Source organism: Physeter macrocephalus, chromosome 7 (genome assembly GCF_002837175.3).
Source record: "Physeter macrocephalus isolate SW-GA chromosome 7, ASM283717v5, whole genome shotgun sequence".
In the NCBI taxonomy this organism is placed as follows: Eukaryota; Metazoa; Chordata; class Mammalia; order Artiodactyla; family Physeteridae; genus Physeter; species Physeter macrocephalus.
Window position 1 is genome coordinate 77,898,803 of NC_041220.1, and position 13,458 is coordinate 77,912,260.

General features: G+C 46.7%; 1 protein-coding gene and 1 non-coding gene across 18 annotated transcripts in view; one reads left to right on the plus strand and one right to left on the minus strand.

Moving 5' to 3' along the window:
- The window catches only part of LIMCH1 (LIM and calponin homology domains 1), a 365,434-nt gene extending 353,547 nt beyond the window's left edge, over window positions 1-11,887 (minus strand). For 6 of the 17 annotated variants that reach the window (XM_028492017.2, XM_028492013.2, XM_028492011.2 and 3 more), the window contains exon 1: window positions 11,079-11,263. In XM_028492017.2, coding sequence (XP_028347818.1) covers window positions 11,079-11,174 — 96 coding nt within the window. In that variant the 5' untranslated portion in view covers window positions 11,175-11,263. Of the gene's footprint in view, window positions 1-11,078 lie in introns of all 17 variants that reach the window. The other 11 variants (XM_028492022.2, XM_028492018.2, XM_028492021.2 and 8 more) reach the window with 4 other exon arrangements.
- LOC112063540 (small nucleolar RNA SNORA62/SNORA6 family) lies at window positions 2,463-2,612 on the plus strand. The gene has a single exon (XR_002891045.1). It is a non-coding gene; the product is annotated as a small nucleolar RNA SNORA62/SNORA6 family (small nucleolar RNA).
- Window positions 11,888-13,458: the final 1,571 nt, after the last annotated feature.

A 13,458-nucleotide genomic window follows, 5' to 3' on the forward strand; every position in this document is an offset into this window, starting at 1 on the left:
ACCCGCGTCCCCTGCATCGGCAGGCGGACTCTCAACCACTGCGCCACCAGGGAAGCCCCATAGTCACTTATTAATACCAGCTGCCGGTCATTAGTTTACAGGGTATTGTCCTTTTAAAAATACCTATCTAATAAGAACTCATACAGATGACCACTACAATAAAATTCCTCCGTGCTTTTTCTTTAGCTAGATCCTACAACAGGGGAGAGAGAGGAGCCTGACCGATTGGTTGAGGTGGGGAGAGAAAGAGGGGGTGAGAGTCCCGGGGCAGAATGCTGGGGAGCATGTTTATTTAAAGAAAGGAGATGTCTGCTCTCCAGCCCTGCAGACAGAAATGCCAAGTGCAGTGAGCGCTGCACCAGTCCAACCTGAGGGGAAGGGTGGCCTCCTAAATAATTCCTTCAACTGATATCACCTACCTAAGAGCCAAGAGTGGAATCACTTTCCAAGTGTCCAATCACTGACTGTCTCCAGGCAACTATTGAGTAAACTGCTTTTTTTAATCAGTCTTAAAAAAAAAAATGTGCTTCCTGTCAGGGCAGCAACAGAGTCTATTTTCTCTGCCATGGCAGAGTCCAAGTGCCAATCAGGCAATCGTAGCTGGGCACAAGCTCACTGAGAAATCTCTCGGGCAGTGGGGAGTATGGCTCTGAGGCCCTAATGGGGAGCAAAGTGAATAAACTGAAGAGGAGTGGGACAATCACTATGAACCCAGACCTTGGCCACAAGAGCTGTGGGGTTTATCAAAGTAGGCAGATCCCAAGCAACCATATATTCATTACAATGAAATATGACAATTTCCTAATAGAGGTGAATTCTAAATGTCAGGTGTGCGCAGAGAAGGATTAGTGGGCTTAAAGGAATCAGAGAGTCTGCCTCAGAGGCAGTCATATTTAAGCCCTGTCTAGAAGGATTTGTCCCTGGAGAAGTGGAGAAGGGGCACTCCAGGGTGCCCCTACCTCAACCACCATTCTCCCCCGTCTCTCCTAAGGAATAGAACCCAGATTATTACCTGGAAACATTACACCCTCCCCGGCAATCAGGAGCGGCTATGTTACTGAAATTCTGGGCAATAAAATGGAACCAGAAGTGTCAGGAAGACTTTTCTAAAAGACATCTTATAAGGAAAAGATGCACTCTTCATTTTCCCTTCCTCCATCTGGCTTCCTGGAAAGGTGACGTGATGATGAATCTCTAGCAGCCATGTTGGACCATGAGGAAGGGGCTCTAGTGGTAAAAGAAACCTAAGTCACAGAGTTTACAATTTCTGGGGCTCCCAGATGACATGTGACTTTATTAGTTTATAAAGCACCTTCTTTCAGAGGAATTTGGGAGACAAGTTCCCAAATCAAAGGACATCTGTGGGTCACCACCCGAAGTCTCACACAAAATTGCTCTGCTTACTCACTGAAAAGTAGGCAGGTTTCTTGCAGCCCCTTCTCACTTCAGAGTGGAGTACAGCGTCTACAGCCCCTATTCCGTGTAAGAATTTTAATCCCAGAGTCCAAGCTCAAATGTAAATCCCCAAGTCCTCTCTGCCATTTCTCCTAGAAGAGGCTCTCTTGATTTATTGTGCCCTGGTCCTAAGCGGTATGTAGACCATCATGCAAACCCCACTCTGAGTGGCCGGCAAGAATATTTGAGAATTTCTGACTCGGCTCCCTTCTCCGCCCCCTCCCCTACATACATACCTTCAACACACCTGGAAAACTGTAAGAGCATAAAAGCATGTGCTGTGTGTACACACAGCTCTTATCTCAATAAATTAGCATCAGTCTAATTCCCTTGCTCAGCACCCTTCGCTGGTCTCAGCTTAAATATTACTTTCACTATGAATCCTTGCCTGCCTAAAGTCCTTTTCTCTTAAGTCCCCCATTCTTTGTTGTCATAGCAATTATCCCAATTTGTTATTATGAATTTATTGTTTAAGCTCTACCCCACACACACCACAACTACATTGTGCATTTCCTGTGGGCAGGAATCATGTTTATTTTGTTCACCACCTAACCTTGGTTCTCAGCACTATGCCTGGTATATGGTTGGAGCTTAGTTAACACTTTTCAGGAAATGAATTTTAAAATTTGTTTAAAACACTTTCAGGGCTTTCCTGGTGGCGCAGTGGTTGAGAGTCCGCCTGCCGATGCAGGGGACACGGGTTCGTGCCCCGGAAAAAACAAAACACTTTCACACATTAATGATTATTTTCACCATTAATGCTTATTTTTAGTGTTTACACTGAAGTGAACTTATAAGTGAGTGACAGCAAAGCATCCCAAATAATTATTTTCGTATCTTAAACCATTTGACTGAGCCTATCCTAGCCTTCATTCAGTTTCCCATTAGAATAAAATAATTTTTTGAATATCATTTTTTAAAATATTTCTTAGGAGAGGAAAAGAGAGCCGTCTACTCCACAATAAATAACTTCAATTCCTCACTTAGTGTCCCACTCGGTAAAAAATAAGGCTGAGTGTTAGAGCTTGGAGTTGAGGCCACTGGCCGATGAACTCACAAGTGTAGGTAGTGTGCTACATGAGGGGCAAGTTTTTCGCTAACATCACAAGGGTCTCTGGCCCAATGAGTGGAGTTCGATAGTAATACTTGCTACAAATGTATGAAAAAAAATGAAAAAAAAATGAAAAAAAAAGAAGAAAAAAAAATAAGGCTGAGGACTTTTTTATAACAGTACTGGGATGTAAAAATTTAAAAAGCCCTTCTGCCCTTGACCTTTATAAAAAACAAAAACAAGTGTAGGTCTATTCTTACATGGTCTCCTAATGGGCTATTTAGGAATAGAAGGGTGGGGTACATCCCTAACTTCTAAGGTTGACCAGGAGGCCGAGCTGCCTCCTGCAATGGCTGTAACTGTCACAGTCAGAATGCAGAGCCGTGGAAACATGGAGCTTTCTCAGCCTAACCAATATTTTATCCTTAAGGTCCCAGCATAAATAAAAGGATACAGTTTTGCAGATAGTATAAGTTTAGTGAGAAAAGGTGTCAGCCAAGATATTCCTTAGGTGCATGTTTTATGACTACGTCACCTTGTTTTTTTCCCCTTAATGCCAAAGATAATTCCCTGAGATTCGATGGCCACCCCATCAGGGTTAGCTACATGAGGACATCTCTTTGGGATTATTGTTTTCAACACTGCAAACATGGAATTTTACCACAGCAGAGCTGAACTCCATGACATCATTCTTCTTTGCAAAGAGAGATATAACATCTCCCCGTGTCCAGGCAGAAGTCTTTCCAATATTCCATCATTCTTTTTATAAGGACTATTTTTTTTCAAGGACTATTTTTTTTCAAGGACTATTTTTTTTCCTGTATCTTCTAGTAACCCTCTAATTTAGGCTATCTTTATATTTCTCAATTACTTAAAAATAAAGTTCTGTTATCCTTTCCTTTCCTCATTTGACTGCACTGAAGTCTTCCCTTTTCCCACTCTACCCTCCCCCCCCACAAAAAGATCCTATCTGATACCTCTCCTTTGCTTCAAAAGTAAACACACACACATCCTTAGGAACAAATGAGGGGAAATATTATACCATTGTATTGCACAGTTTTCTAAATCACAGAAGAGTGAACTGGGCTTCAAAAAAATTTAAAAATCTAGCTCCAATGGAAGTAGTTTAGTCAAAAATCCACCAATGTTAAAAAAAAAAAAGTTGCGATATCGCTATTAAAGTAGAAAAAAAAAATCAACCAGTGTTAAGCGATTCAGTCCTTAACCATGAAAATAAAGGCCGAAATGACTAGGGTTAGACTGGAATGTAGGTGACAGGGATGCCGACTACAGCCAAGATTCCCAGAGGTCACAGAGCTACTTTGTTTAGACCCTTCAGTTCTTCAGGATGGGACCGGGATACCTGCAGGAGAGGCCGCCAATCTCCTCTCTTGGAAGGACCTGCCTCTTGGCTGAACTCAACAACAAAACTGTTCCCAGGTGAGCTCCTGTCCAAACAGGAGAACTCTCAGGTAAGAGTGAAGGAGCTGTGGCAAAGGCCTCAGACAGATGTGCCGACAGCGCTTAAACACATCAGCATGGGGAAGAGACAGCCCTTTGCACCCATAGCCTTTTGTGTTTTGGCGCACAAGACAGATCACACAGGTAGTAGGTCTTTACTCAAACTCTCTGGGGAAGGTAAAGTATGGAATAATACACCTACTCAACTTCTCCATTAGAAAATGCTAAAGCACATGTGAACTACGCATTTATGTATCCCCATATGGAACAGCCATACATGCAGGTAAAACTAACAAGAGAACCATAGTCCCTAATATCATAAACATAAAATATTCTAGAATATCTGTCCTCTTAAGTAATCGTATGTTAAGGAATCAGCAAGTTTTTTTAAAATTTTTTAAACTAGTTACTTACTTATTGGCCATTTGCCCTAATAAAACTTCAGTGGAGTGACTGGGAACTGTAACAACAGGAGACAGAAACCAGATTCTAGCAACCCTGAACTACAGACAATGCCATTGCCCAGCTCCGCCTTAGCAAAGTGAGGTGTGAAGGCAGCCAGCAAAGGTGCAGAGCCTGAGGGCCTTGGGAGCACCACCTACCTGGTGTCCCGCCCCTCCCCCACCCAATGTAAGGTCTGTCCCAGTGAGGACAGCCCCTCAGTTCTGGCAGCAGAAAGGTACAAACTGTGAAGAAAAACAAACTAGGGAGCCATAGCTTCTGAAATCCACATCATGACTCAGAAAAAAGGCAGGGGTGGGGGGAACCTCTGCACAGTCAGAGGGACAGAAAGCTCAGTCCTTACAGAAATTTTCACACATGGTCCTAAATGTAGGAAGCACTATAAGGGATATGATCCTGCAATCCCCCTCCTGGATATATATCTGGAGAAAAACATAATTCAAAAAGACACATGCACCCCAATGTTCATAGAAGCACTGTTTACGATAGTCAAGACATGGAAGCAACCTAAATGTCCATCAACAGATGAACAGATAAAGATGTGGTGCATATATACAATGGAATATTACTCAGCCATAAAAAAAGAAGGAAATAATGCCATTTGCAGCAACATGGATGGACCTAGAGATTATCATACTAAGTGAAGTAAGTCAGAGAAAGACAAATATCATATGATATCGCTTATATGTGGAATCTAATAAAAGGATACAAATGAACTTATTTACAAAACAGAAATAGACTCATAGACATAGAAAACAAACTTATAGTTACCAAAAAGGAGCGGGGGGGAGAGGGATAAATTAGGAGTTTGGGATGAAAATATACACACTACTATGTTTAAAACAGATAACCAACCAGGACCTACTGTATAGCACAGGGAACTATACTCAATATCTCGTAAAAACCTATAATGGAAGAGGATGTAAAATATATATATATATATGTATAACTGTATCACTTTACTGTACACCTGAAACAAATACAACATTGTAAATCAACTATATTTCAATAAAAATTAAAAAAAAAAAATAACAAGGGCTTCCAAGTTAGACAGCCTGGGTTTCAAATCCTGACTCTAACCAGTACTTCCTGACTAGGTGACCCTGAGCAAGTCTCCTAATTCCTGGAAGCCACAATGTCTTCAGCTGTAAATTTTGGATATCTGGGTACATATATTTGTAGAAGTTAAGAAAGGATGCTTTCGATTAAAGTCCTAGTTTTGCCACTTACTTGTGACTTTGGGGAAGATATTTTCTCACCTGTAAATGGGGATAATAACAGTACTTACTTATAAGGGATTAATGAGTTTTTCACCCTGTGCCTGACACATAGTAAGTACTCAGTAAATATCAGCTATTATCATCACGAGCACTGGTTTCATCACCATCCTTATCATTATCATGTTACTCCTAGCTATGACACTTTTAAGTTTCAGGATAGTCCAAAGCAAAAAGAGAAGTTTCCAGGCCAATTTCCAGGAGCTGCCTGGTCCCACCTAGCACCAACTGCCACTTACAGAATCCCCGGCCAGATGTCCACATCATGGCTCCATTGTCATCCATCAATAGAGAACCGGGGACCCAGAGATCCAGTTGCTGGGGACACACACCCCACTCTACCGCCCTCTTGGTGGCCGGAGCTCAGTCTGCTCATTTGGAGCTTGCCTGATGCAAACTTGGTTTCCAGGGAGATGCTGGGGCCAGAAGAGCCAGCCCTACCTCCCACTCGACTTCCCCTTTCCCCAAATCTGTGGGACCTCACTGTTCTCCTACCACGTGACAGCATTGTGTCATAGCAGCCCTTGTATACAAACAAGCCAGACTATTTAAATGTCACTGTGAGAAGGATGCTGCCTGCTCTCATTTCCATATCTATTCAGACCACCACTCCTTTCTTGAGCTGGCCAGAAAAGTTTTTCTTCCTCTTCCCTAGCTCTCCATGCAGAGTAGAGAACCATATGCAAAGTTAAATCTTTGTTGTAGTAAAATGATGTAAGAGTCATCAAGTCCTGACAGAGAAGGAGAATTCGAATGACTGTATAACTCATGGCATATGTTCATTCATCATTACACGGCAAACGTCGTATGTTCCTGGCCACCAAATGCTACATTCTCTCAAAGGCTACAGATAAATTCTCCCAACTGCCAAACAATACAACAGCTTTCAGTCTTGGAGAACTAAGGTACCCTCGGTGCTTTTAATCTCCAAAAGCAGGTCCCAGTTGAATAAGAAAACAATTCTATGTGAGCAGGGGGAGATGACCCAAAATGATGACCTGATGCATCCTAGTACTAGTTCCCACTCATGTGAAATACGGATTAGGTCACAAATGAGATTATATGCAGCACCAAGCCCCACAGGCATGCCATGATTAAAGTTAAAGGAGTCCAGAAACGTCTCAAGTTGAGAAGTAAGGCTGAGTTGGGTTGAAATTTCCAACCCCTCCCTAAAGGCCTGGCAACTTGCTCCAAATCACAACTGAAACTGAGTTGAAGCGACATCTGTTTCTCCAGAAAGTGTTTGGCATTGCAGGGAAGAACTACAGATTAGAACAGATAAACACTCTTGTGGGTGGAGAAGCAAAGGGGAGGGGGGAGACCAAGAAAATTAGAATCATCTACCTGCTAACATAGTCTTGTAACTCAATAACTACCATCACAGGGGGGCGGGTGGGGGGGAGGGAAAGAGGAAAAAGAAGGGAGGAAGGAAAATAAATGGGGGACTTCTTCTTCTACAGGGAGTGTTGACACAACGTCAATGAACAAAACACTGCTACGCTGGAGTTGAATATTCAGACAACCACCATTTGTTTAACGATTTAATGTTGGATTGTGTGCAAGAAGAGAGGAATTGAGCATTCTGCTTGGAGTCTGGTTAACAAAGACTATGCGTTAAACTTAAATAGTCAACACACTATTGAGAAATAATTTTCTAAACCTTAATGGACTACCAGGATCATCTTATCAGTTGGTATTACTGGTTTTCCTCTGATGCCTAAATCTCTTTTAACTCAAGTCAGAATAACACACAACACCTACTTAACTTCTAGTCCAGGTATCTGGAGCTAATAAGGTAAGACAACAGAATTAGGTCAGTAGACAACTGAATTATATGTTTTACACTAAAAAACTCAAGGTTCTGAAGATTTTCTTCCAAAATCAGCTGTAGCTGTTATTAACAACAATAGAAACAACAACAATCATAGCAATAACAGTATTAATAAAGATAGCAGTGGTAATAGTAGCAGTACTATAGTAGTAATGGTAGTAGTGATATTAATAGCAGTAGTAATATAATGGTAATAATAATAATGACCACTACTTATGCGGCACTTCCTAAATGCTGCATACTATTCTAAGCATCTTAAATGTATTAACTTATTTCATTCTCACAGCACTCCTTCGAGGTAGGTAAGCTACTATTAGTACCCCTGTTTTACAGATGCTTTGAACAATATCTCTTTGTTATTTTTGTTGTTGTTAACGAGTAGCGCTAGCTTTCAAAGAAACTATTTAGAACCAAAAGGAGAGGAAACACAGCCTGTCCAATGTCACACAGCTAGAAGGCAATACACCTGGGATTCCAACCCAGGCTGCCCAGCCCCAAAGCTTGACCTCTAACCGCTGTGCTGCACTCACTGCCCCTTTGCTTTGGAAGCCCTTCTAGAAAAGGAATGTGGAAGGAAATTAGGCCCCTGCCTGCTGGTAGCCAGAGTTAATATGTGAAGTTTGCTGTTTCCTTCAGGAGTCTCCCCAAAGCCACATTAAGACACGTAGCCTGCTCCGACGTCTATAAAAAGTCGCTGGAAGTGTTATGGAACTGTTCCCACCTGGCCTGTGACCTCTGTCAGGGCTTTCACCTTTGCCAGCCAAGGCAGAAGCTGGGGGTGGGGTGAGATGGGGGCATGGTTCCCAGGCCACCGTTTCCTGCCCAGTAACACAGCCCTCAAACAGCCAAGACTGCAGGCCGAGAGAAATTCCTCACTAACAAGTTATCTCCTGGAGCTTGTTCCCCGAGCCTTTATTAAGAATGAGCAGTTTTCTCACCAATCCATGACTCAACGAAGACCAGGGACTGAAGAGGAGAGAAAAACTACAAAGTTTGTTTATTAACCTGCTGCACCCAAGGGAACATTTTTCTGAAAGGGTGAAATTCCTGACTACTCAAAAGAAAAAGGAAAAAAAAAAAAAAAAAGGCTGTGGGAAATTTAATCACCAACTCAACAAAAGTGAAAAACAAAGCCCTACCAATGAGGATGTTGCCGAAGACAACAGGGCCCCTAAAGGAGATGCAATTGTCTCGAGATAATAGTCCCCCTGGGAACTCGGCTCGCACTAAGTACTACATTATTGCTATATTAGCCGAGGAATCTTTGTTCACTGGGCAACTGCGCGCAGAACCATCTGTTACTGCTCCTGGGTTCCCCCGGTTTGCAGACGCGGCATTTACATTTCAAGAGGAATCTCCGGGAAGGAAGAGGGACGGTCTCTATCTCTCCCCGGAGCAAACACCTTTTTATACAGCCTGGGAGGGGAAGCTCTCCTTTCCGTGAAACCCAACTCCGCGATTGAAAGGAGATAGGCCGCTTCAATAATGCACACGCACAGCGCCACGACTGCTTCGTCCTAAAGCCACGCACTGCCCGTTACGGCTTTCACATTCTCAAATTGGTAGATCTGGTAAAGCATCAAGAACAATGCCCAACTGTCTATAGGGCCCAATGGGGCTCTGCTTTCTTAAGGAAGCCCTTCTTGTTTTTAAACCTGTGGAACCAGGACAAAAGCTGATATTCTGCACTGCATAATATTTAGCTTGAAATATACCACCACTTAAAAACAGACTGTGACCTGGGCTGAAGAAGATGTTTTAGATCGTAATCTAGGTGGGGGCTAGAGTACTATATACCTAGGTGAAAATTCATGGAGGTGTGCACTTGAGATGTGTGCACTTTCCTGTGTGCAACTGATCCCACAAGACATTTTTTTAAAGTATAGTATGTATGCCCGTGTTACTTACAATTAAGGAAATGGGGAATAAACCGCTTGCCTTCAAGAACCGTAAAGTACTCTGCCTTATACCCTCCCCTCATCACCATCCACATCCAAAATCTCTCCTGAGGATTTTAAAGTTCAAGAACATGAAAAACACAGCTCTCCAACTCTCAACCAAGCCAGTGACTACAAATGCTTCCTGTATGTCCTGTGAGCCCAAGTATGCAGCACAGAGAAAGCACCTGTCACAGCCCAAGCCGTGCCAGCCACATCTCACAAATAAAAAGCCAAGGTATTTTTCTCATATGCTCATTAGCCATCAAATTATGAGAGACACGACTGGGGCTTTTAGCAATAGAGCCTCGAGTTTATTCTTCTGTTTCTTTAACCCTATTTTTAAATAGATGTTTCTAAACTCTGCCTGACACTCTTGCTTGTATGAAGCAGGTTAACCCTGTAAGGTGCAGGCCTGTGGCTGGAGCGTTAGAGCAGCATTAAGTGAGGGTGGTTTCTCCAGGCATCTCAGCAGATTTAAATCTGTACCATCGTAGCTCTGTTACCCCAGCAGCATCAAGGGTGTCACTAAGTGACAGTCTGAGTACTAACAGGCTTCACCATTGCTGGATCATGACTTAGCGGTACATTTCTTCCTTTGAACTACCAGGGAGGGAGAGCTGCCTGTCCCTGAGGAAAAGAGGGTCAAATTCGCCTTCCACTAAGCCTCAAGAAAGGCCACCAGCCGCAAAACAGAGGCTCACTGCACGGATCATAAGGGGTCACCTTTCCCCGCTCGCACCCTCCTAGCGTCCTGACCCCCGCAGACACTTCATTTCGGGAGCGCAGGGCCACCAAGCTGCATCTACAGATAAACATCGAGAATCAGGATCGCCCAGCGAGCGCTTCCTGGACTGAGCCGAGAGCTCCAGTGATTTCCCTGGCCTGCCACCGAGTCATTTAAGAAGTGAAATATGCCAACGGGGCCGGGTACCCAGCACCTGGGAGCCCGTCCCACCGCCTCTGCGATGGAGTGGGAGCTGCCAATGGCTGGGCAACGTCTCTGCGGATGGCGCATTTGCAGGTGGGTCTTGCAGGCTCCCCGGCCCTCTGCGCTGTGCCAGCCTCACACCTGACCCGGTGCCAGGAATACAGCCAGAGGCTCCGGTGGGTATATGCGCTTCCGTGGAGACACGCACAACTCCGCTCCGGAAGGGCGTGGAGGGGGAGCCAACGGGCGGAGGTAGGACTGGGAGCAGGACCCCCGACATGCTGCGTCGGCAAGGACTCCGGGGGCTCGCGCATAATGAGGCTTTGCGGCGCTTCTGCTCGCACTGCGCTTCCTTTGGCAGCGCCTGGAAGCGGCAGGAGCTGAGATTTGCGCGGCTGGCGGTCAGGAGGGATGGAGGCTCAGGGGACCGCTTCCTGCCCCCCCCCCCACGCACAGCTAGACCGCAGTGTCCCCCCTTCGCGCCCACCCTCACCCAAGACGCCAGTGCCAAAGCGTCAGGGGGTCGCAGCTCGCTCGAGAACCTGACGGGTGCCCCGGAGCAGCTGGCAAAAGAAAGTGGGGGGAGGCGAGGCTGGACCTGTCGTCAGTGTGTGTGCGTGTCGGTGGCTCCGGGCTGCCCCTGCAAAGCCCCCCGCCAGCCACGGGCACCTACCTCGATCCACTTCTGCGCCTCGGAGAAGGCGGGCTCGGGGGGCGGCTCAGGCTGCAGGGGCTGAAGAGCTTCCAGACCGAGAGCGGCACAAGCCATTTGCGAAACCCCGCGTCCACTCAAGCGCTGGGCCGCCGGGATGAGGACGGCCGCCGCCGCCGCCGCAGGAGCGCGCTCCCCGCCCCTTCCCGCCCGCCCGCTCTCCTCCCCTGCCCGCCCCTCCCCCGCGCGGCGCAGGTCCCGGAGGAGAGCCGCGCTGCCGCCGAGGACGCCGCCGCAGCTGTTCCCAGCGCCGCCCGGCTCGGCCGCGCCGTGAGTCCCCGCGGGAGCGAGCGCGGAGGCGCCAAGAGCTCCCGCCCTCCCCACCTCCTCTGCCCGCTCCACCCACCCCCTCCGGGGCGGGGGTGTCAGCCGCCAACTAAAAATAACCGAGAGTGAGCACTGGGTGTCTCCCTCCCTGCCCACGACGCGACTGGGAGAGGGACTCGGGCAGCCGCCCCGCACGTCCACGCGCCGCGCCGCGCCGGCTGCGGAGGGGCGAGCGGGTCGGGCCGCACGTGGGAGACGCGCGGCGAGCCGGGCGCACGCGTCCCGGGGGAGCCCGCGGTGCCGCAGCCTAGCAGTGGCCGCCCGCACCTGCTGTCCCCCACTCACGGCCGCAGAAGTGGGGGGCAAGAGGCGCAGCCCTCTGACCCGATGCCAGGGATGTTCAGTCACCTGATCTTTTTGTAAGAAAAAAAAAAAAAGATAAACGACCCTTATAAACTTTTTTCTCTGCGGGCAAGCTACCTGTGTCCCAGTCTGTTGATTGATTTAACTCATCTTTATTGTGCACCTACTATGCGCTGGGGACACAGATATGAAAAAAGGGAAGGGAAGGGAAGAACTGGAAAATCCAGCCCTCAAAATAATTACATTCTTGAGGGAATGGGGTAAAACAAAAGAAGGTAATGGTGGAGAGTGATATATGCTAAGAAAATAAAAGAGGAGAAAAGATCAGCTATGACCTGGGAAGAGAGTATTGGCTAACTTCGGACTGCCTCTCCACCTTCACCTGGGAGGCTGGCCTGTGAGTCCAGGTTCTGGTGATGGGAGGGAGGCAGGAAGTCAGCAGGCTGGAGGAGAGGGAAGTGGGGGTATTTTTGCTGCCTCTTCTGCAAAAGGCTGGGGGATTGGCAGCACCACTCCGCCAAGGCTTCCACTCTGTCTGGGGCCTCTCCTTGGGTTCTCTGAAGGTTCCCGGTCTCCTCTTGTGCCACCCCACTTCCCCAGGCCCAGTGGGGGTAAAGCCTTCCCCATCCTCTTCTGGTTTCTGGCCTGCCCACTCCCTGCTAATGGTCTCTTAATAAACCCTTCTCAGCCACCTTTATGTGAGCACGCCTGCTGTTTTGCCTGAGAGCCCAAATGATGATCAAGGAAGGTTTTCCTGACAAGATGACGTGATGAGGTGACATGAATGAGGAAGGTGTTAATCATGCAGAAATCTGGAGAAACATTTCCAGATGGGTGCAAAGGCCTCAAGGTAGAAGTAAGCTTGGCAGGGCTCATGGAACCCACAGAAAGCCAGCGTTACTGGAGTGTGCTGAGCAAAGAATCAGGTGGGAATGATAGCATGGGAGAGACAGGCGAGATGGGGGGGTGCCAGACCACAGTGGGCAGGGCAAGAAGTCCATGGGTGCCTCAGCAGCTAAGTCTCTTTCCTGTTCAGAGTCCAAGTTTAGCCTTTGTCTAATTCTGCTGCTATAATGGGAGAATGGAACAAAAAGCAGGCCTGAAATTCCACTATTACTGGCTTTGGAGTCAGACAGGCTTTAGTTTATTTACTTTTAAAACACTTACATGGCACTTGAATTGTGCCAGGCACTGTTTTAAGTGCATTACAAATAATTGACTAACTCATTCCCTATTTCAACCGTGTACGATACACTATTACCATCCCTATGAAAAAACCAGGGGACTGAGAGGGGTGTCACACAGCTGGTGAGCAGTGAAACCCTGATTCAAGCCCAGACAGCCTGGCGCCAGATCTGCTCTTAACCGCACACCAAGCTGCCTTACTAGTCCCAGGCCAGACTCTGCCGCTTACAGTATGTGCCTCAGTTTCCTCATCTCAAAGGAGGTTGAAATGGCAACATTTCAGCAAATCACCGTGGGAGCAAACAGGAGCTCTGAATGTGAAAGGACCAAAACTGGGCCTGCTCATTACAAGCCAGCTGAGCTACCCTCCTGTCCTGCCTTCCAGAAAGGACGAGAGGGAGGAGAAGTTATAAAGAAGAGTGAAGAAGGCAAGCAGAGGAAAAGGGTTAGTAAATTATAGTCAGCAGATGACCTTGTCTCCATGAAGAAACATGGTAAAGTAAAATAATTCACAAAATGATGCAGC